General features: G+C 37.8%; 2 protein-coding genes across 4 annotated transcripts in view; both read right to left on the bottom strand.

The window, feature by feature from the left end:
- LOC143715378 (NACHT, LRR and PYD domains-containing protein 3-like) overlaps positions 1-24,859 on the bottom strand; it is a 124,891-nt gene that overhangs the window by 62,596 nt on the left and 37,436 nt on the right. The window lies entirely within an intron of this gene.
- Positions 6,605-24,859, bottom strand: part of LOC143715374 (interferon-induced very large GTPase 1-like) — a 56,200-nt gene continuing 37,945 nt past the window's right edge. For both annotated transcript variants that reach the window (XM_077207105.1, XM_077207106.1), the window contains 3 exons: positions 14,809-15,139; positions 12,316-12,404; positions 6,605-11,509 (listed from right to left, as the gene is read on the bottom strand). In XM_077207105.1, the coding sequence (XP_077063220.1) occupies positions 6,794-11,509; positions 12,316-12,404; positions 14,809-15,013 (5,010 nt within the window). In that variant the 5' untranslated portion in view covers positions 15,014-15,139 and the 3' untranslated portion in view covers positions 6,605-6,793. The remainder of the gene's footprint in view (positions 11,510-12,315; positions 12,405-14,808; positions 15,140-24,859) is intronic.

Genomic DNA, 24,859 nt, shown 5'->3' on the forward strand with positions numbered 1-24,859 from the left:
TTGCCAAGCGTGTCAGAGGTTCTGGGTTCTAATCCCCACTCGTATAGTTTTTTTTTTCATCATTAAAACCGATTATGTTTATCAGTGGTTGTATATCAAACAGGGTTTGTGTTCATTTTACTTTGTGATATCACCGGAACAAATAGAGAGTCTCCGCACAAGCCACAAGAGAACACTGCCTCTTATTTAACAAACGAACGAAATGAATGCTCTGCTAGTTAACTGGAGATGTTTTATTTATATGTACTATTTGTTTAATAGTATTTGTTACATCCGTGGCGTGAGATGTTTCAAAAGTAGGCTATAGCTCAGATTTCTGATTTCTTAAAAAATAAAATAATAATAACTTAGGGGGCAAAATATTTTTTAGTGATTATGTGAATTACACTGCGCAAACCAAAGTAAGAAGGGTTGGCTCTCAGTCTCCACAGAACATAAAATATTCATTTTATTTAATTTTATTTTTCGTGTTCGCATTTATGAGGAAAAAACAATGTTACAGACGTGTTCTCCGTTACGGATGTGAGCGCTCTGAAAGCGGCACTAAAAGATGCTTTAAATCTTTCACAGAGACATCAAACAGAAAGCACAAAACCTTTCTTTAACCTGAATTTCGTTTTGTATTAATTGTATCTTAATTTTAATCAATGTTTCATCAACCAATTGCCTGGATTTAATAAATAAGAAGTAAATAGCAGATGATAGATAAGAAACGGAGGCGTTGGCGCGTGAACTGGAGCTCGTCTCATAGCCTAAATGAACCGAAACTCAGCGTATAAGGTAACCTACTTGCCTTAAAGATATGTCTATTTTAAAACAGAATTATTCAAAACGAAAGAAAACAGACTACAGACTGCTCTCTGCTTTTGTAATCCGTATGAAATGTGCATTTCTCTCTGGCGTGACTACTGAAGATCGCGAGTCAGCATCCTCAACTTCATCTTAGCCGACACTGACAAAGAAAACACTTGTTTATTAATAAACAATTAAAATATCTCCTTGCTATATTTTACATATTCATAATCATTACTTTTGCCGGTTCTTTGTGACAGCTTTTAGGTGCTTTATTGGCAGCGCCACCCTTACAAACACGAGTCGCCACCGCATCACCGCACACACCAGAATAGGCCTGTATATATAAAATTCTGGCTATATATATATATATATATAGCCCCCTCATTTAAAGACAGGACCCCCAAAAAATAAAATTTTGGCTAAGCCCCTGGCTGAGACAATATTGACCCATGGCAAAATGGCATAATGTAGTGGTGGGGACATGACCCACCCGCAAATTACACCTATGATTAAATGTTTTTATAGCATTTCTGCTGTGTTGGACTATGATGTCGCCACTGCGTCAAAATATTTCTCAAACGCCCGTGCCCCCCCCGCCGATGACCCAATGCCCCTCCAGTAGATCTGCTGTGGCGCCGACTCTGCTGGGTATATATACACACAGAACTAACAAGGTGATGGAAAACAGCTGTGTGCAATGAACAGATGAGTAGCAGAACAGAATGCTGGGAAATGTAGTCAATTGTGAATGACACCGTGAAAAGGAGGACCTCTAGTGAACCCCAGGGAAACACAACCAGACACTGTGACAAGCTCGCCATAAAATAAGGTAAGGAACTTTTTGCTTATATTTGTTTTGTGTGACCCCTGGTGAGCTAGCGCCTGGTTGGTGACTGTCTTAAATAAGACCCCACCAAAAAAGAACCTAAGAAATTAAAAAGTTACCTTCTTTTTAGTTACTGTCTTTACCTTATTAAAAATAGCAATTTTAATGTTATAGTCGTGCCCCAAGCACTCCCATTCAAAAGGCAATTTGATCGAAACCGAAAATACAGTCAAACTTAAAAGTGGAGTTTCTGTGGTAATTATGCATTTATATGAAAGTTTGTTTTGGGTAGATTAACAAAAAGACCCTAGGTTGCATTTTGGTGAGAGTTATCCTTTAATATATTTGTGAAATTTCTATCAAAATATTTGAGAATTGAGAATTAGGGGGCTTTCACACTGGCAGTTTAGTTCGGAACGGGGCACGGTTCGCATGAAAAATCGCTAATGTGAACCCTGTCATGGGACCCGGGTGCGCACTGGGGTACCGAACCCGAGACTACCTGGAGGAGGTGGTCTGAGTTCGGTTGCTCCCGAACCGTGCTGCGATTCGCGTGTATGTGAAAACTACACGGACTCGGGTGCGCACTTGTTCAGGAAGTAAAGTATCCTGCGCATGCGTTTTAGTCGATTATGATGTATTTAGTTAAATAAAACACACGTAAGGGATGAAGATTTACCCTGGATACGAGCAAGAGTGAGTCTGCAGTGTATTCGCGCATAGTGCGTGCAATCAGGGCAACAAATTAATGGAAATCCACTGTCTCCTCAAAAGAATCCATTTGCAAGCAGCGGAAAAACAGCTTATGCGAAACACACACACACACACACACACACACACACACACACACACACACACAGTTAACCTGGGTTGTTTACTCAGCTATGAATAATGGCACCAAATTAATAAAAAACACAATATATTGACCCGCGTCGTGTTTTCTATCATGCGCCGTGCACGTTTGCAATGACGTAAGATGCACGCAAACGCACCAGTGTTCGATAGAATCAAGTTGAGTGTGAAACCAGACCAACGCTGCGGGGGGCGCCGGGAACAAACGCGCTCGGGCTCGGACCGCAGCAAACGAGCCCAGTGGAAAAGCCCCCTTAAACTGTTTCAGGAACCACAAATGTACTTAATTCAGATCAATATTATTAATATTTAACACATGAAATTGAGTAAGTTAACCCAGTTAAAGTCCACCTGAAATCAAAATTGACCCTATTTACTTTGTTTGCGCATATTATAGTCTTGTTGTGACAATTAATCTGTGCAAGTTAATACACAGAAAAAAAAAAAAAGTTTGCCGTGGTAATCTTTAATCAAAATCTGAAAAATCACTTCCGGTCTGAAATGACGTTCCTTTTCTGATGACGTCGGTTTGACGGCTTGGGTTGAGAAACGCTTAAATCATAGTAAAAGTGTATAGAGTGCATTATCACACTTAAATACAAGGCTGCTTGCAAAGTAAATAAATGAACATGAAACATTTGAGTTAACATTTATTTTATTATCTTACTGGTAGAACAGTGTTACATGCAGAAATTATTAATCAAAATACCCAGATGACTGCTGCACTTACTGCGGTTTGTTATTCAGAAAGACCGAGAGATTGCAAAATTAACCAAGCAGAATTAAATATTTCAGGGAGCCATGTAATGTTGATGTTATGTTTATTATAGATATAGACAACAAGGTATTTTATAAAAGTTGCTCATTGGTTTAATAGTTTTGCTAAATCAGTAAAATGCTTTGCTGTTTTGTTATAAACATATTTTGTTTTATATAGTGTGATTAAACTTGCACAATTTAAGTCTACTACAGAATTTTACAATTTCTTAAAATCCCTGTGAAATGGCTAGATAAGCATTTTTACTCAATTAATTTGACATTTATTCTGATTGAAACAGGAAGTCAGAACAGGACATATCAAAGAGCTCATCCCTTTTTTGAAATAGCCAGCATTATTTTGTTTACATTTTGTTTTGTCACAGCCCTACAAATTAACGGTCACTCATCTGTGCTGACTCGCACATATATCTTGGGACTGAAAACACTGGCTGCATCTGTAATCGCATACCCTCTTGAGTAGGTACTTATCACACTGTTTTTCATATAATAAATAGCTGGGAAGTATGCATTTTCGGATGCCAACACTGCACACTGTGGTGCTTCACGTGACCCTGACGTAAAAAAAAAAAAAAATCTGAATTCTGAGTTCACTGTCCTTTTTATATCGCACTATGTCCATATGTTCCACCATAAAGAAAATAATAAATGTTTCAACAAGTGACAGATTTAAAGATTATATAATTGAGTGTGTAAATATATTGTCGTGGATGGGGGTATGGTCCAGCAAAGTCAGCAATGGGGAGAATGCAACTCCGGGACAAGCTGTAAGGAAAGAGTCAACTGATAAATAGTAACAGCTGTTTCATCTTTCAGTAGGCGGGGAGAGAGTGAATAAAGCCGGCAACAAGAGTGTGATTGAGCAGAGAGGGGCAAAAGCAAAAACTGGAATTCATTTTGAACTCAAATTAGAGAATACTGTGAAAAGCTGGATTTTGTGTTTTATTTTTGTTTAATTATCTTTAAAAAGACAATATACATATTTAAGATTGTTCTGTAAAAAACAGTCAGTTAAATATACTGGAAAATATAATCAGGAAAAATCCTAATTTTACGTAAAATAACTGATTTCTGTACGGTCATTTTCTTTTCTTTTCAATTGCACTCAAAACTCTGTAAAATTACAAAGTATATGTGCTTAGTAACAATTTGGCTGTTATTGTGTTATGTGTTATGATATTATTGCAAAATTATGGTAATTCATATTTCTATACTGAAAAATTACTGTATTTTATATATTTTTCTGTTTTCTTAAATTACAAACATATGTAGCCTATGTAAAATCAAAAAAATTAAAAATCAACAGTTACAAAACAATTTAATAATAAAATATTCAAATGACTGGCAGCAAATAAAAAAAATTATAATAATAATAACAGATTTAATACAGCTGTACGCTCCATCAAAAGCACTGAGATCGTCTGAGTATCTACTCTTGGTGGTTCCTCGAGCACGGATGAAAAGTAGAGGTGAACGTGCTTTTGCGGTGCGGCCCCGAAGCTCTGGAATAACTTGCCCCTATGTTAGACAGGCCCAATCACTTTCAGCCTTTAAATCCAGTCTTAAAACTTTTTTATATATAACTTGGCGTTTTATTCAAAATGAGAGCTGTTATTTTTAAGCTTCTATAATCTTGTTGTGTTTTAATGTTTTTAGTTTTTTTTATGTTTAAAAAAAAAAATTTATTATGCTTGTATGGCACTTTTGGTAAACCCTTTGTTTTTTTAATTAATAAACATTGAGATGAGTTAAGTAACATATCAATAATATAATATAATAATATAATAATATAATATAATAAATAAAGTGCTAAAAACTTTAACATTAATGTTCCTTAAATGTTTTACAGAAATACACTGTTATTTTGCAGGTATTTCCTGAATTAATTCAAATGACTTGCAGAAACAGAACGCTAAACACCAAGATCACTCAATATCTCAGAATCTTCACTTATTAAAAGGGAGTTTGACTTTATTTCTTTCATACAAATGTTTTTTTTTATTAACAGAGGTTTAGATGTTGATGGCGTTATGATAAATATGTCAGATTTTTTTTTTCTTTATGTTAGACTTTCTAGCATAATATTTTCTCCGCTTTAACTGTGTTTCTGATACACGTTTGTTATGGCAAAAAATGCAGGAGAAAATCTCATCAGATGCTGTTGGTCACTTATTGGGGATTTTATAGTCATCATCATGATGACATGATTCACTGATATGACTTTGAGTCAAACCTCTGAGTATATTAGCTTAGTTTATATAATATATATAGAGAATAGAATTTTATATATAATTTATATAGAGACTATAATTTCACATGATTTTTCACATGACCCTTGTGATATTGTGGCATCAGTATTATTACAATCGGTATTCTGAAATAAAAAAATACATTTAAAAGAAAATGTTTTTAACTGTGACTTTAGTTTAATTAATGCACAGTGACATCAAAAATCAACATATGAATCTCAACAATGTTGACAATCAACAAAGCTTTTTGTGACTTCTGTAGATTGTTTTGACGGTCAGAGGTTATCTGAATTTTTTTATTGTCACCATTGTTGAGATTCATACACTGATTCTTTATGTCTATGTGAGTCTATATGATCCTGTCAAAATAATTTCTGTATAATGATTAAAAAAAATCTATCAGAGTATCACAGCATGCATGATGTTCAACCGCAGTATTGGCATGCAAAATTAAAATCTAATATTAATTGACTTAATTAGATATTAGACTCCAGCTGGTATCAGTAAATCAGGCCAATACATGATGACTATTCAATTATTAAAAAGAAACCGTCATCTGATCTGAGTTTCTCTTGCATTTCTTAATAACAAATGTGTATCAGAAACACATAGTTAAAGCCACCAGAGAATACATAAGTTAGAAAGACGAGGATCAAGGCCCCAATTGAATCATGCCCTGATCACCATAATGGTGACATCAAACTTTATTATTTTCAATAAAACATCAACATCTAAACCTCTGTTATTTCTCATAATAAAAAATTCTCAAAGAGGTGAAGATGCTGAGATATTGAGAGTTAATGTTCTGTTGGGATGTTCTGTTGTGTCTGTTTTGTGTGTCACCATTGTGCTGAAGAGTAGAGCCTGTGCTTCAGTTCAGGATGAGCAGAGAAATACTGATGTTATGCAGCATGTCGCTTTATTTAACTGACTGTTGTAACTGTGTTGTTGCTGATGCAGTGACATAGTCACATTAATTCATCTATGTCGTTAACTGCCAAAGCTTCGCATTTTACAGTTCATGTGTTTGTTAGTAACAGTTCAGGAAATACATGTAAAACAACTGTTTTTTTGTTAAAAAGTTTAATGAAAATTTCCATAAGAGTGTTTTGCACTTTATTTAAATTAGGATATTCGACATTCATTTTAAGGTTTTTGTTTGGCACAAATTGGCAGCCATAGCTGACAATAATTTATTGTTTTTTTGTTTTTTTTACAGTGTACATAAATGATTTAAAAGGGGGGTTATGTCTTCTTTTTTGTTTCTGTTAGTTTATTTTTTATAAGCTCCAAATTATTTATACAAACTCTGAATAGCATCTTGTTTTTCATGCTTTTTCCATTCAGCTGGAATCTCACCACGACCCTGGAATTTTTTTCTATAATACTTTTCCAGATCTTTCTGGAATCTGCACACAAACCACTTCCAGTAGGGCAGTTCAGAGTGATCAGGGGTGATGCTCCACTTCGCATAAACTCCTCCTGCTCTTCTGTATTCTTTATATGGAAAACTCACATCTGATACAAGAAAGCTTTTATCACTTGTTACTTCAGTGGTGCAAAAAGCAGCACTGAGATTCACTGTTTGATGGTAATGCATTCCATTAATTCCATCCACTCTATGGAAAGGAACACTGTGATCTCCAGGATGGTTTTCTATGGTGTTGGTGCAGATGGCTGCACAGAATGGACACTGAACCCAACAGCACTGACAGAGGTGATCATTCAGAAGCTCATCTGGTCTCTCCTTGTGGTCCAGTTTTTCCCTAAATGTGTCTATGTTGAATCTACTGCTGATGTCCAATATTATAGCAGGAAGTTTTTGTCTTATCACATCTTCTAGGAGTTTCACATCAACATCATCATGTTTCACTCCACTGAGGTCTTTTTCAGAGAAGATCAGCACATCTGAGAGCTGCTGTGTGAAACTCTTCAACCACAAACCAACATCTCCACTGTTCACTTGAACATGTTCAGTAGATTCATGAGCTGCTTCCATGATGATCTGCTGTAGTAGTTTAATGTTATTCTTCATCTTGGGTAAAACACTGACACTGAACTTATCAGTGATGTACCGGCTGACTTCATCTCTGATGAAACTCTTGAAGTGATCTCTGGGTTTATGAATGTAGTTCATATATTTGTCAAAATCCTCCTCTTCTGCCAGTGTCTTCAGGATGTGTTTCTCCAGTTTTGATCGGTTTCCATTCAGTGATTCACAGTTTGATCGCATTTCACCAGCCAAATCTCTGGCAGACTTCTTGTAGACACTCTGCTCAATGGGCTCTTTAAGTTTCTGACAGATGATCTCACCAAAAATGGCCGCTGAGGTTGCTCCATGACAGTATTTCTGGAAAATACTATAGTACTCTTCTCTCTTCCTTTCAACATATATTACAGGATCATTGGCTTCCCTGAACATTTTGTGTTGGTCAGTGATCATCTTGTTTGCTCTCTTACAGATGGAAATAACCAAATCCCTGAAGAATTCATTCTTGAAATCATATCTCACTGGTCCGTTCTCATGTTGTACTATGCTTGCCTTGATGTAACCAGTGAGTTGTTGAATGCAGCTCTTGTTGTAGCCCATCTTTGAAATGTTAAATGATTGAATCTCTTTGTCTGTATGCTGAGCAACGTCTGTGACAAATGATTTTATTTGAACTTCATCCTCTTTAGATAGAGAACCGCAAATTAACTTCTCAGCTGATCTCATAGCATATGTAAAAAATCCACTTGATTTTTTAACTTTTACATAATCTGAAAAACTGGGCACAGATAAAACATCACTGTTCTCCATCCTTTGATCTACAGAAACACTTCCATAGGCATCACTGAGGATCTCTCTCACATCTCTCATTATGTCAATGTCTTTGATTGGAGGAGTGTCTGAGATGATCTTCTTTACACTCTGTTTCCAAAACAAATCAAACTCTTTCTTCACTGTTTCTTCATCATTTGCTTTATCTTTTAGTTTTAAGGCAAGTTCTTTGCTCTTTTCATAGAGAGTGTTTTCTTGATGTGTCCTCTGATCATCAATCTTTTTCTTCATGTCTCGTTGCTGAAGAACCTCATTTAATTTCCTCTTTGTTTCTCTCACAATGTTTTCCTGAAGCTCATTGATTTTGATTTCAAATGATGTTTTCCACTGAATCAGTATCTCTTTATCTTTGTCTTTCTCAAAGAATTCAGACATTGATTTTTTTACTTCTTCTCTTGTCTTCTTCAGTTCTCCTTGAAGATCAGTTTCCTCAACTTCATGAATTGCTTTATTTTCTATTTGGTTGTGTAGCTTGTTCTCAGTTTCCATCATGGCACTGCGAAGACTCCAGGTCCACTTGCTGTATTCGGTCTCCAGTTTTCTGTAGGCTGAAATCTCCAGAGAATTTCTGAAGCTGAAGACAAACTGTTCATTCAGTAAAGCCTCCCAGAGATCTTTTATACGATCTTTTAAGTCTATCAGCATTAATCCATGTGACTTTGATGCATAAGTTTTAATAGATTCCTTTAGCTCTTGAATGTTTTTGCAGTAGTTTGGGTTTGGTGGTGCCATGGGTGGGCTTCCTTCCCAGAGCTGAGCAAAATACTTCACATCATTCTGAACATCAAATTTAATAACATCGCTAAAACATTCTGCATCACAGACTTCATCTTTAGCAGCGAGTTTTGTCATCTCATCCAGTTTCTCTTGCAGTCGTCTTCTTCCCTCCATGTTTTTCTCTCCAGCTGTGACGTCTGAGACGTTCTGATGCACAAACACACACCTGGGAGACAGATTTACCTTCTTCATCCTCAGGAAGGCCTGAACAACTATCTGAAGAACGTCCTGCATCTCAGATGGGTTTTCTCCAAAGATGTTGATCAATGTCAAATTTCCAAGACCAACAACAAATGTGGCCAGTTCATTGTCATGATGTCTTGTTGATCTTCCAGCCAGTTCTAGAGCACGAAGACCCTCAGTATCAACAACCAGAATATAATCAAATTTCATCTGTGTTTTCATCTCATCTGAGACTCTGACCAGCTGCATGAAAGCTCCTCTGGTGCACCTGCCAGCACTGACAGCAAACTGGAGTCCAAACATGGCATTCAGCATGGTGGATTTCCCAGAGCTCTGAATCCCTAAAACGGACAGCACAAAGACTCTCTGGTCTCCCAGTTTCTGGATGAGTGCATCTATAACAGCAGAGATCCAGACCAGAGGAACATGAGCAGCATCTCCATCCATCAGCTCTAGTGGAAATCGAGAGATCATCATCTCTGCTGCAAGACTCGGGAGAGAAGAGAAGTCAAACTGCAGATCTTTCTTGTTCTTCTTCACAGATGAACATGATTCATAGATCTGACTGATCTCCCTCATTATGTGCTCCAGACCAAAGGCTGCAGCTTGAAGATCCTCAGATATTCTCTCAAGTTCTGCTTGTTCAGCTTTGAATTGTTCAGGTTTTTTGTCTTTCAGTTTTAAAACTGCTGACCACTTTTCATCATACTTGTGATGAAGAACAGAAAGGTCAGCAGATGAGTGTTCATCCAAGAGGATTCTGAGCCATTTCAGAAAAAACATCTTTTCATGTTCAGTTTTTGAGTAATTTGTTTTATTAAATAGTGTCATAAACTCACCTGAGTCACATTCATGCTGTTGTTCACGGATTTTCTTCATTTCTGTTTTTTTCCCACCTGTTTCCATTTCTATCTTATCTCCTTTAGGTCGATGTAGTTCCTTGTTCTTCTGACTCCACTGATGCCACAGTTCTCCCTGACAGGGCAGAAATGATTTTTTGATTTTTGTCAGATCTTTACCCTCCAGTAAACTCATCATCTCCTGTGCTGCTTCTCTTCCTCTCCTGCAGTTATCATCATCTTCCTCATCTACTCTGATGTCTGAGTGTTTGGGCACATCTTCAAGTCTGAAAGTTGAAGATGATTCTGAGAGACACTCATTTATAGCTCTTCCGAGTTCATCAGATACATCTGACTGATTTCTGTCTTTCAGACCAATCTTAAATTTCCCTTTCTTCATCTTCATTAAAGTAGATTCATCCTCTGTAAAAAGACAAATAAGTGGCGTTGTGATTTTGAACAAGTTCTGGATATTTTCTGCACTTCTGTCTTTTTTCTGAAGTCCTGGTAGAAGAACAACATTGACTGAGGCCATTTCAGTGAGGATCTGCAGCTGGTTCTCATGGTCTCCTGCATCACCGTGTAGATTACAGAACGCAACACATTCAGCGAATTTATCATCATATGATCCAGAGGGACAGAACCAGGCGATCTCCACCACTCCATCCATCAGGACTCTGGTTCGGCTGCTGCCTGGGCAGTTCCTGTGGAAGAATGTGTTGTGTTTCTCATTGATCAGACTGTTCATCAGATGAGACTTCGATGAGGACACAGAGCCAAACCTGAAGAAAGACACCATTGGAGTTTTTGCCTTGTAGACCGTCTGGGTTTGACTTGAGGTTTCATTGTTGGTGTTTCTCGTCTTCCAGCTCTTGTTGATTTGTCTGAATGTCCAGAGAGGAAACTCAATCTGTTGTGTGAATGGATCAGGAACAAGCAAAGGCAGAGCATACTGACACTGGGACAGTTTAGTGACCATCAGCTGCTTCAGGAAACCATCAGCACAATGAAACACAGCCATCTGAACATCCATCGGGTGAATGCGATCAGTTTGACTTGTTCCTTTGTTAGACAATGACACTGCTTGGAATATATCACCAATGTCTTCAGCTATGTCAGTGTCTCTTTGTTGTGTTTTATCATGTTCATTGGCCTTATAAACATTAATGTATCTTGCTTTGTAGTCCATCATCAGTAGTTTTTGTAGGAAAGTCTGAATCAGTTCCTCTTCAGCACAGGACTCATGGGACTGTAATGAATGTTCAGTTATCTGAAGAACATCTGCAGCTCTCAGTTTATTGTTCCTGTGAAGATGAAGTCTGTGAAACAGGTGCTGTAATTCTTCACTTTCATTCTTTTCCTGCGGTCGGCAGGAACTGACGTTCTCTCTCTGTTTAATAAACATAATATTAATAAATTTATTTAATATTGTTTCATTCACATGCAATCATATTCAGTATTGATAATGTGAAAGGCCATGTGATTGGGTCTATACTTTTAAAAGTTATTTTAAACTTAAAGGTGAAGTAAGATTAAAAAGTAAAATACAGTCTATTAAACCAATTTTATTGTTCATTGAGTACAATTAATATGACATTCATGGGTTTATCACTGCCCTTTGAGCCTCCCAGGCACAATAAAACATAAGAGCTGTCCTCTCAGATCAGTTCCAAACAAGTTATTGTGCTCCCCTTCCCTCTTCCCTTGTTACAGAAGTGTATGTCTAAATTCATTTCAAGTAGACCTTCAATTGGGTCACATAATCAAATAAACAAGTTTGTGACGGATCAAATAATGTTTGATCATCAGGTTTCAGCTGTATATTTTATTTATGATCAAACATTACTTAGCCGACTCAACTGCTTACTTTTATGTACTTTTACCAAAAATATGTCTTAAATGGCTGACCTTTTACTGTTCACTTTTAACTGTTGAGACAATATGCTTTGTTTTTGTAATTCCACTAGATGCCACTTGCATCACAGAAGCTGCATACCTCACATTTAACCATAATTTCAGGTTTGTTTGTTTTACTTAAAATCCTGAAGGCTTTCTTTCTGAAAATACACATGCACAAGACTTCACAGAACTTCAGCATGTGTGATGTCTACATACAGTGACACAGATAATGGAAGAAAATGGCATTAATATAAAACAAGACTAAAACTCCTCTAAAGATTTTATGTGAAAGTTCACCTTTATTGAATCATTTGATTCAAAACCGTCAGTCAACTGCTCACAGAGGCTGTTTCCTGTTACACAATTCTCTATGTTTTCAGGTGAATCTGAAAGAGAGAAAACAGCACTATATTACCACTGAAGATTTTAGGGTTCAACTAAAAACCAAAGATTTGTCATTTGCTCACCCTTGTTACAAACTTATAATATTTACTTTCATTTGTGGAACACAAAAGGCAGAATTAGTAGGCTATGCACTTGATTATGCACCTTTGATGACTCGCGTATACTGAATGCCAGCGATAGTGTCACCTAATTTTTTAGGTGAACTATTGTCTATATGGTTATTACAATCACTGTTTTGGATTCCCACCTTGAACTTTTGAACGTGAGTACAGAATGACTCACCTGGTGTGCGATTCCAGTCAACAGTCACTAGCCGGCAACAACAACCTCCCATAGTCCTGCCCCACCCAGTAAGTTTTATTTATTTAGGGAGCAATATTTTTGTTAGTCATAACTCAAATACAACAGAGTAACAAAATCTAAAGTTAACAGTTTAAGGGTCCAGAGCCCAACTAAAGCAAACACTGATCACCATAATGGTGTCTAAAAAATAGATTTTCTCCTTTGGTGATTCTGCTTGTTAACATCAGGTGTCTTTGCTGTGGAGTTTGACACTGGAGTTTTTGCTGTGTACATATATTTCCCCAAGCATTAAATGGTACATATATATTCCGTTTCTTTGAAAGGTTAAGGTACAATATCAAAAGACAGCCTCTGCTAAGTAAATTTTTTAAGGTTTTAATGATACCTTAATCATTTAAGGTAGATTGTAACTTATCACTATATTTGAGTAGCCTTAAAATAAAGGAAATAAAAGTTTTGTAAGTCAATTTACTTATATTAAATCATTATAACACATCAAAACTCCAGTGTTAAATTAACTCTCCTGGGAGTTTATTTGGCTCCAGACTCAAGAGTGTTAAAGTGTTAAAATATGAATGTTAAATTAACAATCAAGATTGTTAAAGTTAATGAGCTAATTAAGTGATTCATTGAGTGATGATTTACCATTACTGGAGACACCTGATTTTAACAAGCAAAATCACGGAAGGAGAAAATAAAAAATTGTAAGACACCGTTATGGTGATCAGTGTTTGCTTTAGTTGGGCTCTTGACCCTTAAACTGTTAACTTTAGATTTTGTTTGACTGTTGTATCTGAGTTATAACTGCCAGATGAACAGAGAGAAAAGTTGATCAGGTGGTGTTGGTTATGATTGGACATAATCCAAATTTGACCTGAATCACTGAACTCATTTAAAGTCTAATTTCTGACTTAAATGTATATTGTTGATTACAGAATCACTGTGATTCAACAGCATAAGATCCAGAATTTTTGAAATAATCTAAAGGATTTCTTAAAAGTTGTTCTGATAAAACAAATATTTATTTTAGGCACATTGTGTTACTAATTTCCTTTCCCTAATTGAATATTCTGTTTTTCACCATTGTTGAGAGTCATACACTTATTATTGATGTCTGTATCAATAATCAGTGTATGACTCTCAACAATGGTGAAAAACAGAAAATTCAATTAGGGAAAGGAAATTAGTAAGACAATTCAGATCATAATTTATTCATACCGCAATGCATGATGGGAGCCATGAATGAGTTTTGATTGGTGACACCCAGAAAGCACTGCAACATGCTTTATTATTGTCACCATTGTTGACATTCACAGGCTGATTGATGTCAGTGTGTCTAAATAAAGTAATTATCAAAGTCTTTTGATCAGAACAACTTTTAAGAAATATTTTGGATTATATTAAAAATGCTGAAAATCATTTGCTGTAGAATCACAGTGATACTGTAATCAACAATATACATATTAGTCTGAGATCAGATTCTAAATGAGTTCAGTGATTCAGGTCAAATTATGATTATGTCAAAACATAACCATCGCCATATGATCAACTTTTCTCTTTGTTCATCTGGCAGTTATAACTCAGATACAACTGCCAAACAAAATCTAAAGTTAACAATTTAAGGGTCAAGCGCCCAACTAAAGCAAACACTGATCTACATAACGGTGTCTTAAAAAATTATATTTTCTCTTTCAGTGATTCTGCTTGTTAACATCATATGTCTTCAATAATGCTCAATCATCACTAAATTAATCACTTAATTATCTCATTAACTTTAACACTCTTGAGTGTTAATTTAACACAAGAGTTTTTGCTGTGAAATAAATGCCGCTCCATCTGAAAGCAGGTGATGGTGATTTACTACTAATCAAGGAACCGGCTTTACTGATGAGATGCGCCTAACAATGTCATGCGATATATCGCCCAGCCCTACTTCACGGCATAGAAATAAAGTAGATTTATTCTATATATTTAAGATCCTGTTGTACATAAGATTGATTCATTTGTTATTGTTTCAATGTTGATTTCGATGTTGGTCTGCTATCAGGGTGTATACTTAAATTATGTAAAATATTGTTGTACCTGGCATTAAGGAATTCTGCACTGTCTTTGGAGGTTCGTCTGTCTTCAGAGAATCTTCTGTCTTCAGAGATTCCTCTGCATTTGAAAGTTCATCTGTCTTCAGAGATTCCTCTGTCTTTGAAAGTTCATCTGTCTTCAGAGATTCCTCTGTCGTTGGAGGTTCCTCTGTCTTTGGTGGTTCATCTGTCTTCAGAGATTCTGACATATTCAGAGATTCTTCTGTCTTCAGAGATTCCTCTGTCTTCAGAGATTCTTCTGTCTTCAGAGATTCTTCCGTCTTCAGAGATTCCTTTATCTTTAAAAGTTCATTTGTCTCCAGAGATTCTTCTGTCTGCAGAGATGATAATGAGGGTGTGAGTTACAAACTACATGCCTACAAGACAAGATATTCTGCCTAAAATCACCTTCTGATGACGGGTTTTGTCTTTTAAAAAAAAATGTCAATAGCTTCTTGGATGCTAAAAGTTGACTGGCTTCTAGATTAACGGGTTAAGCTTTTTTTCTGGTAACAACAAAGCCTAACAAGAACAAGTGGCTAAAAATTTTTATAAAATAAAAATTAGGAATCAGTCTGTGTTTTTACAAATTAATTACAATGAAAATGTATGTACGGCCAGTGCTTTTACTCTACAAAGCTATGATGAAGAGCCAGCAATATATTGGCTTTGTGAGTCAGCTTTGGACTATCACAAATTTCATCTAATTTCAAATGATGCTGCTTATAATTAGGTCAGTTCTGTCATTCTATGTGTCTGTTTTGTGCTGGCTGTGCATTATAACACTAAGTGAAAACTTAAAGGGTAACTAAACCCTAAACCAACTTTTTTTAGTAAATTATCTGTAAGAATGGGGCCTTATTAGAGCTGTTCATTGAGTAACTGTTTTGACATTTGGGTATAAAGTGTTTTAATTCTACAATATATGGTGTAAAAACATCTGAGTGCTGCCTTCTTCAGGTTGAACGGTGGCTACAGTGTGGAGCGAATTATGTGCCATAATATCCATGCTTCGCAAAGGAAAACTTGACTCGCAAACAAACAGAAAGCAATGTGCAAGTACAAAGGTCAGTTTGAGTGAAAATGCAGTGGAGTAACAAATATGTATTGTGTTGTACAAATAAATATAAATGAGCCAAGATAATACTTCACAAATAAATACAAACCATCCTACAAAATACATGTAGCCTTTGAACAAATACCAAATCTAGTTCATAAAAATGCATATCTGTCTGTTATGATTGTGTGATACTTGGCTTTTTATGAGATCTCTCGGCTCGATTTTCTCACAAATGTGTCCAGGTAGATTTTCTCACACGTGTCCAGGTAGATTTTCTCACAAATGCATTTGAGCAACTTCCTCTTCTAAAACAGTAGATGGTGCCAAACTAGGGGATTAATTTAGCGCTAGTCTCCCGGGAGAAGCACTGATTTGGAACTTGCCTTTACCAGAGCGTAGGAAAATGACTGGTGAACGGATGTGTTTCTGTCTTAATTTATCTCTAATGAACCTTTTTGAGGTTTTCTTTTGCAAAATGTTTATTAGCTACATTAACACTAAGACAGATTAACACTTAGCAATTCACTCTCTCTAGGAATGGGGGATCTGTAAGCTCACAGCTCTGCCACCATATGTTGCTTTTTTAAATTTTTGTAAAAAAGTTATATTTACTGAACAAGTCTTTTTCTTTTGTTCTGCATAAATTAATGAGAACATTTCATTTAATTGAAAGTAGGGTCCCACTTATTTATTTATTTAGTTGGAATTCAGTCAGCTTAACTGTTAATGTAATAAAATAATTCATGAACAAAACAAACAATATACAATTGTTTCTTAACTTTCCTGTGACGTATGCAGTGCCCAAATTATGATTTTGGACAGACAAATGAAACCCGCCTCTCAATTAAAATGTTCTCATTAATTTATGGAGATCGAAAGAAATAGATTCGTTCAGTGTAGACATAATCACTAATTTAGTCATTTCGCATGTGTCCGATGTAGAATTTTTTTACAAAAGGCAACATATGATAGTAGAGCTTTCAGCTTATAGATTCCCCTGTCCCAGTGAGAGTGAAGTGCTAAGTGCTAATGTGGATTTCTGTCTAGATATGCAATAAACATTTTGCAAAAAGAAAACCTTAAAAAGGTTAATTATAGATAAAGTAAGACAGAAACACACCTGTTCACCGGTCATTTTCCTAAGCTCTGTCAAAAGCAGGTTTCAAATCGGTGCTTCTCCCGGGAGACTAGCGCTAAATTAATCCCCTAGTTTACCGCCATCTACTGTTTTAGAAGAGGAATTTCTGAGAAAACCTGCCTGGACATATTTGTGAGAAAATCGAGCCGAGAGATCTCATAAAAAGACAAGTGTCACACAATCATACCAGACAGATATGCATTTGTATGCACTAGATTTGGTATTTGTTCAAAGGCTACATGCAATTTGTAGGATGATTTGTATTTATTTGTGAAGTACCGTAAAACTTCAAATAATAGCCCGGGCTTTTATTTGCCCAAATCGTCGAACTGCATCGGCTTGTATTTGAGACAGGCGTCTATATGAGACAGGCCTTTATAATTTAGTGTTGAGATGTTGTTCATTGAGATGTCCTTCCTAGAGTCTCTAATCTCTAAAAATCTCCAAATGCTCCACGTGAAACTGCGGTCTTCCGATCTTTTACTATCGTGTCCATTGATTTTGATTTATATGCGCGAGGGAGAGCGAGCAAGACAGCGCTCGTGTTTTTTGAAGACGTGAGAGTGCGCGCGCGCGGCCGGGGCTCTTTCTGCTCGTGCACCCTGTCAAGCGCAGCAGTCATTCGTTTCAACATCACTCACCGATCAAAAAAGGCTTTTTTGCTTTTGCTTTGGCGACACATTTGCTTTGGCGGCCGCCAAAAAGCGGACGATCTGACGGGTTTTTACGGAGCCCGGGAAGTCATCTGTTGAAAAAACAAAACAATCCGTGACGACGGTTTTGAAATCCGTTCGCTCAGTTTATAAACCGTACTCACGAATTCTCAAACTGTTCCCTCGGTTTAACAAATCGTGCTCACGGATTAATAAACCGTACCCACAAGTTCATAATCCGCGCCCTCAGATTTGTAAACCGTGCCTTCAGTTTTCGCAATCTGTACCCACAAATTCATAAACCGTGCCCACGCTTTCGCAATCCGTTCCCACGGGTTTGTAAACTGTACTCACGGATTTGTGGCTTCCCCCTCATTTTAGAAGAACACGTTGTTAACTAAACTTATTGTATATTGTTTTATTGTGTATTAAGTGGAATACATTAAATTGTCTTAACTGCGTCTGCATGCTTAAAGTGATTCTCAATTGTAGCGGGTATGGCGTGGAATATACGATTTAATATGAATGACGTGCATCAATATCTTATGTTTATTTGTGATAATCTTAGCACTTTATTATTATTGTCTAACCTGTTTTATGACTGATATGTGACGAATTGCTTTGTTAATTTTTTGTACGTTTTGGACAAAAGTGTCTTATATGTAGCCTAAAATGTAATAATAATAATAATAATCATTATTATTATTATTATTATTTGGGTTTATAACTATAAGTTCACTTAGTAATACAATAATATGTTTGTCATAAAATAATTTATCAATGCTTTATTTTTATAGGCTATAACCTAACCTTTTAGTTTTGGATAAATTAGGCCAACATTTTTGCATAATTTTTGCTTAATAAAATAAAGCATTCATAAATTATTTTATGATAAACATATTACTGTCTTAAGTGAACTCATTTATAGTTATAAATTCAAATAATAATAATATTAATAATAATAATAATAATACTTATTATTATTTATAATTATTATTACTACATTTTAGGCTACATATTTAGAAGATGCTTTTGTCCAAAACTTACAAAAAAGGAAAACAAAGCAATTTGTCAAATATCAGTCATAATACAGGTTAGACAATAATAATAAAGTGCTAAGATTATCACAAATAAACAAAAGATTTTGATGCACGTCATTCATATTAAATCGTAGCCTATATTCCAGCCCATACCCGCTACAATTGAGAATCACTTAAATGAGGGCGAGCCACAAATCCGTGAGTACAGTTTACAAACCCGTGGGAACGTATTTTGAAAGCGTGGGCACGGTTTATGAATTTGTGGGTACAGATTGCAAAAACTGAAGGCACAGTTTACAAATCTGAGAGCGCGGATTATGAACTCGTGGGTACGGTTTATTAATCCGTGAGCACGATTTGTTAAACCGGGGGAACAGTTTGAGAATTCGTGAGTTTGGTTTATAAACTGAGCGGACGGATTTCAAAACCGTCGCCACGGATTGTTTTTTTTTTTCAACAGGTGACTTCCCGAGCTCCGTAGGTTTTAGAAACCGAAACTAAAAAAACAGACCCGGCCTCTATTTGAGACCGGCCTTTATTTACCCAAACCTGTCGCCACACCAGGCGTGTAAAAGAGACGGCCGTCTATTCGGGACTTGGCTACTTTTTGAAGTTTTACGGTATTGGCTAATTTATTTTTAAAACACAATACATATTTGTTACTCCACTGCATTTTCACTGAAACTGACCTTTGTACTTGCACATTGCTTTCTGTTTGTTTGCGAGTCAAGTTTTCCTTTTGCAAAGCAGATCGAGTTTGTTTGCGAATCGAGTTTTCCTTTGCGAAGTAGATGCTGGATTTGTTTGTTTAATTATGTCACATAATTCGCTCCACATTAGAACGCCCTCTGCTGACGTTTTTTCATAGGCTACATGGACACATGCTTTTCTTACATTCAAAACTACCAAAATGTGAAACACTTCAATAATTAATGAACCAGTCTGCACACTCCATTATAGGCTAACTTAAAATCAGAATCAGGAATACTTTATTGATCTTTATTGATGCTATTGACAACCCGGGGGACAATTTTTTTGTCACAGTTGATGTGCACATCAAGACATTTAAAGGAATATAAATAATAATAGAAGTTGGTAAATAAACAAGTATATACATTTAAAAAGTATAAATATAGGCTATAAAATATGAAGAAGAATTATAAAGGACTATGGATATGCATCTTACAAGATTTACAAGATTTACAGTATTAGTAAATAAATAGAAGCAGAACTGCAGCAAACTATATTGCACACTGAATATTAAAACAGAGAATATTGCACAGAATGTGAAGTATTGCACTACAGGGTCCAGTTTAATAACAAAGGGTCCATGTGTCAGACACTTTACTATCTTGAGGGCACGAGTTACTATCTTAAGGCCACGAGTTACTTTCTTGAGGCCACAAGATACTATCTTGAGGCCACGAGTGACTATCTTGAGGCCACGATATACTATCTTGAGGCCACGAGATACTATCTTGAGGCCACGAGTGACTATCTTGAGGCCACGAGTTACTATCTTGAGGCCAAGAGATACTCTCTTGAGGCAACGAGTTACTATCTTGAGGCCATGAGTTACTATCTTGAGGCCGCAAGTTACTATCTTGAGGCCACAAGATACTATCTTGAGGCCACGAGTTACTATCTTGAGGCCACGCGTTTAATATCTTGAGGCCATGACCCAGATAGCAACATTGTTTCGGCCCAGATCTGGCCCACATCTGGCACTTGTGGAATGCGGATCTGGGCCACATGCAGCGAGGACTGACGGCACTTGGGTGGCCCACTCCTGTTTCCAGATCTGGGCCACAAGCAGGCCATAGCAATGCCCCATGTCAGCCAAGAGCAAAGAAATAAACCAGAACTGGACCTTATCTTAACATTGCATCATGAATAAATTATGCAGCTGAATTGTCCTATAATTTTGTTTGATTCTAAATATTTGCTTTTATTTTTTGCTGTTGTTTTTGTTGTGAATAAGTAACTTATCAGTGATGTTTTGAATTAATCTGTTTATCTAAATATTTGTGATTCTCACCATTGTTGAGATTCATACGCTGATTGTTGATATATTTGTGCGTCAGGATAAGCTAATTTTTTTATCTCATGTTTGTTAAAAGCTCTAAACTGACTGTTATAATATTGCTAGATATCACACTGCAGAAACACAGTGTTTGTGATTTGAAAAAATTAATGGATCAACACAATTGTTAGATTCCAAAGACATCAGTGAAACAGGTTATTTCATGATGATTATAAAACCATCAACCATCGCCACGTGATCTCATTTCACTTTAGCTTTCTTTGCTGCTGCAAATGTGTTTGACAAACACACTGTCACAGCAGCCAAAAAAAGTCAAAAGATATAATAAGAGTTAAGAGCCCAACTGATGGAAAGACGAATCACTGTTATGGTGATTTCAAATGAAACACATTATAGTTAAACCTCAGTAGACGTCTGACAGAAATAAAGTCAGTCTGGTTAGTTATAAGTAAAGCTGGTAATGCTGTTTGTGGAGTTGTTTAATCCTACTATGCTGAGATCTTCACAGATTTAATGTCTTCTTTTATCTGCAGTTGATTTCATCTTATGCCTGGTTCAGATTACACGATTTTTTTTGTCTTTTACGATAGTCACTGTGTCAGATTACGTGATTTTGACTCTTAAAATCTTGTCGTGTCGTGGACAAGAAACATGTCAGACTACACGTTGCTTCCTGACCAGTCATCGTGTGCCGTCTTTAACGATGCGCGTGATGTCATTGAGAAGGCGAAACTATAGCGAGTGACTTCCGGAAACGAACGTAAACAAACAATGGATGTGGCGGTGAGTGTTGTATTGGCTGTCCTGTGTTCAGAAAACTTAAAAAAAGAAAGAAAACCCGACAATGGACACGTTCCTGGATTGCTCGAAGAGGACAGTATTGGCTGTCAATCCTCCAAAGAGAACTTGAGGTAAAATATTGTTTTCTTACGAACCTTTCCTCCATGTCATAACTCCACCTAGTAGCACCATCATCTCTCTTTCGTTTCGCCATTTTTGAAAGTTGTGTACGGAAAAGCTTCTGTGCTCCTATTGGTCAACCTCATACATGTGACGGAACCCGTCGTGGACGACCGTTTAAAAAATTAAACATGCTAGTCTTTTTGTCGTGATGTCGTGAAGCATCGCAGACGCGACGTAGGTTGTCGCCCACTATGACACACTATACGAGATGATACGATCGAATCTTGCGTCCCGACGCCCGTTGTCGTTTACGAATCCCCACGAGACCCTACGTCAAACGGATCGTGCCAAAATCGGGTTAAAATCGTGTAATCTGAACCAGGCATAAGACTGTGTCTGAAGTCAGTTGTAGTTCTTGTGTTTCTGCTCATCTCTTTTTCTGTTCTCTTCTTTCCTTCAGTGATTCTGCTTGTTAACAGGCTCATTAAGGCTGAAATGACTCCATATCTAATATACACAGACTTTGTGTCTCAGATAAGGTCCAGTTCTGGTTTATTTCTTTACTCTTGGCTGACATGTGGCATTGCTATGGCCTGCTTGTGGCCCAGATCTGGCAAACAGGAGTGGGCCACCCAAGTGCCCTCAGTCCTCGCTGCATGTGGGCCAGATTCCCATTCCACAAGTGACAGATGTGGGCCAGATCTGGGCCGAAACAATGTTGCTATGTTGGGAGTTACTATCTTGAGGCCACGAGATACTCCCTTGAGGCCACAAGTTACTATCTTGAGGCCATTGAGTTACTGGCCATGAGATACTATCTTGAGGCCATGAGATAGTTAAAATTAATTTTTTTGACAAAGTGGGACTAGGGGGGCTCCGTAGTGTCTTTCAGTCTTTTTTTTTTTTATTTAATATTGAAACTAGAAAAATTAGAAAACAGTTCCAAAAAAAACGAAAAACAAGAATTCAGCTTGATTTTTCATTCTGAGGTAGAAAATGAAGATCAGCCTAAGATCAAACTGTTCCGTCATCAGTTCTTCCTCAGTTCCGCACAGCACTTATCTCGTTTATTGCAACTACATTTAATCTTTTTCTCATCAGTTTTTTCATTTTTCTACCTCAGAACGAAAAACGAAAAGTGAAGCTGAATTCTTGTTTTTCATTTCAACAGTAAAAAGGAACTGTTTTCTCATTTTTCTACTTACAATATTAAATCCCCCCCAAAAAATGACTGAACGAATGATACATAGATTCTGAACAGACAGACAATCTTGATTTTCATGGCTTTTTATTTCTGAAACCCAGGGTTATTTTCGTAAACGAAAACGACTCGGTTACTGACGTAACCTCGGTTCCCTGAGAGGAGGGAACGAGTATTGCGTAAGTAGCTTACGCTATGGGAAAACTCCTTTTCTCGAGAATACTGAAGTCTTTATGTAAAACGCATTGCAGCTGCACAGCTGACAGCAATGAACGAAGGAAGCTCGGTCATTGGCTGTGCTACGGCAACTTGCTCAACCAATGACGGGGCGACTCTGAATGCGCGACCAATGAGCGACCAATGAGCGTCAATATGGGCGTGGCCAAAAGCTATTTATTGGGCGCCCCGTCATGAGAGTTCTTTAGGTAAAAACGACTCAAGCGAACTAACCAGGCACAAGCACGGCAGCTTACGCAATACAAGTTCCCTCCTCTCAGAGAACCGAGGTTACGTTAGTAACCGAGTCGTTCCCTTTCGAGAGGTCTCTCCTATTGCGCAAGTAGCTTACACTATGGGAACACCATGCAAAACGCGGTGCATGCTGAACTTCGCCTTATGATAGCCAGAGGCAGGTGCCTGAGCTGAAAAGCAAAGTTATCATCCAACTAGCCGGCAGAGGCGAGCTTTATATGTGGGAAAAAATACAGAGCGGCTAGAAGGCGCTCAGTGTGACACAAGCACATACATAATCTAGATACGAACTCGTAGTTCAACTAGCATCATGCTGATAGTACATTGGAATGCAATGTCGGGACCTGTAGGTTGTAGAACCTGATAAATGTGGACGGTGAGGCCCAGCCTGCCGCTGCACAAATATCCTCGATCGGTATCCCGCTCGACCATGCCCAGGAAGAAGCCACACTCCTGGTGGAGTGTGCTTTGACTCCCCAGGGGCATTGAAGTCCCTTAGCTTCATAAGCCAGTGCTATAGCCTCAACTATCCAGTGAGAGATTCTCTGCTTTGAAATGGCGGAACCTTTCGTACGGCCGGCAAAGCATACAAACAGTTGTTCTGTCTGTCTGAATAGGGCAGAACGTTCCAAATACACTCTGAGAGCCCTAACGGGGCAGAGTAGATTAGCGTCGTGTTCGTCTGCTGGAGACGACAGCGCAGTTAGGGAGATAACCTGTGCCCTGAAGGGAGTGGTGAGCACTTTAGGAATATACCCGTGTTTCGGTCTAAGGACGATCCTGCAGTCGTTAGGTCCGAATTCTAGGGAGGCAGCGCTTGTCGAAAGCGTGTGCAGGTCGCCCACTCTCTTAACCGAGGCGAGGGCCAGCAAGAGCGCAGTCTTAAGCAAGAGCTGTTTAAGGTGCACGGTTCGGAGTGGTTCGAACGGGGGCCCCTTAAGAGCGTCTAGGACAGTAGCTAGGTCCCAGATCGGCACTGAGGGGGGGCGTGAAGGGTTCATCCTCCTAGCGCCCCTTAGGAAACTAATAATTAGGTTGTTTCTTCCCAATGGACGTTCCATTACAGGGTCGTGTGACGCTGTGATGGCCGCCACATATACTTTGAGCGTGGATGGGGTGCGGCCCGCCTCCAGAAGCCCTTGTAGAAAAGCGAGTATGTTCGTAATCTCGCATGTTTCAGGGTTCAGGCCCTTGGCATTACACCAGTCACTGAACACTTTCCATTTCTGAGCATATAAGCGTCTCGTGGAGGGCGCCTGCGCCTTAGCGATGGTTTTTAGTGCTCCGTTCTCCTTGGAGGCGAAGAGGTCGATCTCCGCTTTGCCAAAGGTTTTCCATAACCACAACCACGTCAGCGGGTTGAGAGCCCATTCTCCTGGGAGAATCTTGTCTCTGGATAGCATGTTTGCCCCCTGGTTCAGGGCGCCTGGCACATGCGCTGCTCTCAGCGAGCGTAAGTTGTGCTGGGACAATAAAATGAGTCTCCTGGCCATTGAATGCATGGAGCTCGACCTGAGTCCACCCTGGCGATTTATGTATGACACT

The sequence above is a fragment of the Siphateles boraxobius genome, unplaced genomic scaffold (assembly GCF_051911475.1).
Source record: "Siphateles boraxobius isolate OS27281-9 unplaced genomic scaffold, OSU_SipBor_1 6, whole genome shotgun sequence".
Classification (NCBI taxonomy): Eukaryota; Metazoa; Chordata; class Actinopteri; order Cypriniformes; family Leuciscidae; genus Siphateles; species Siphateles boraxobius.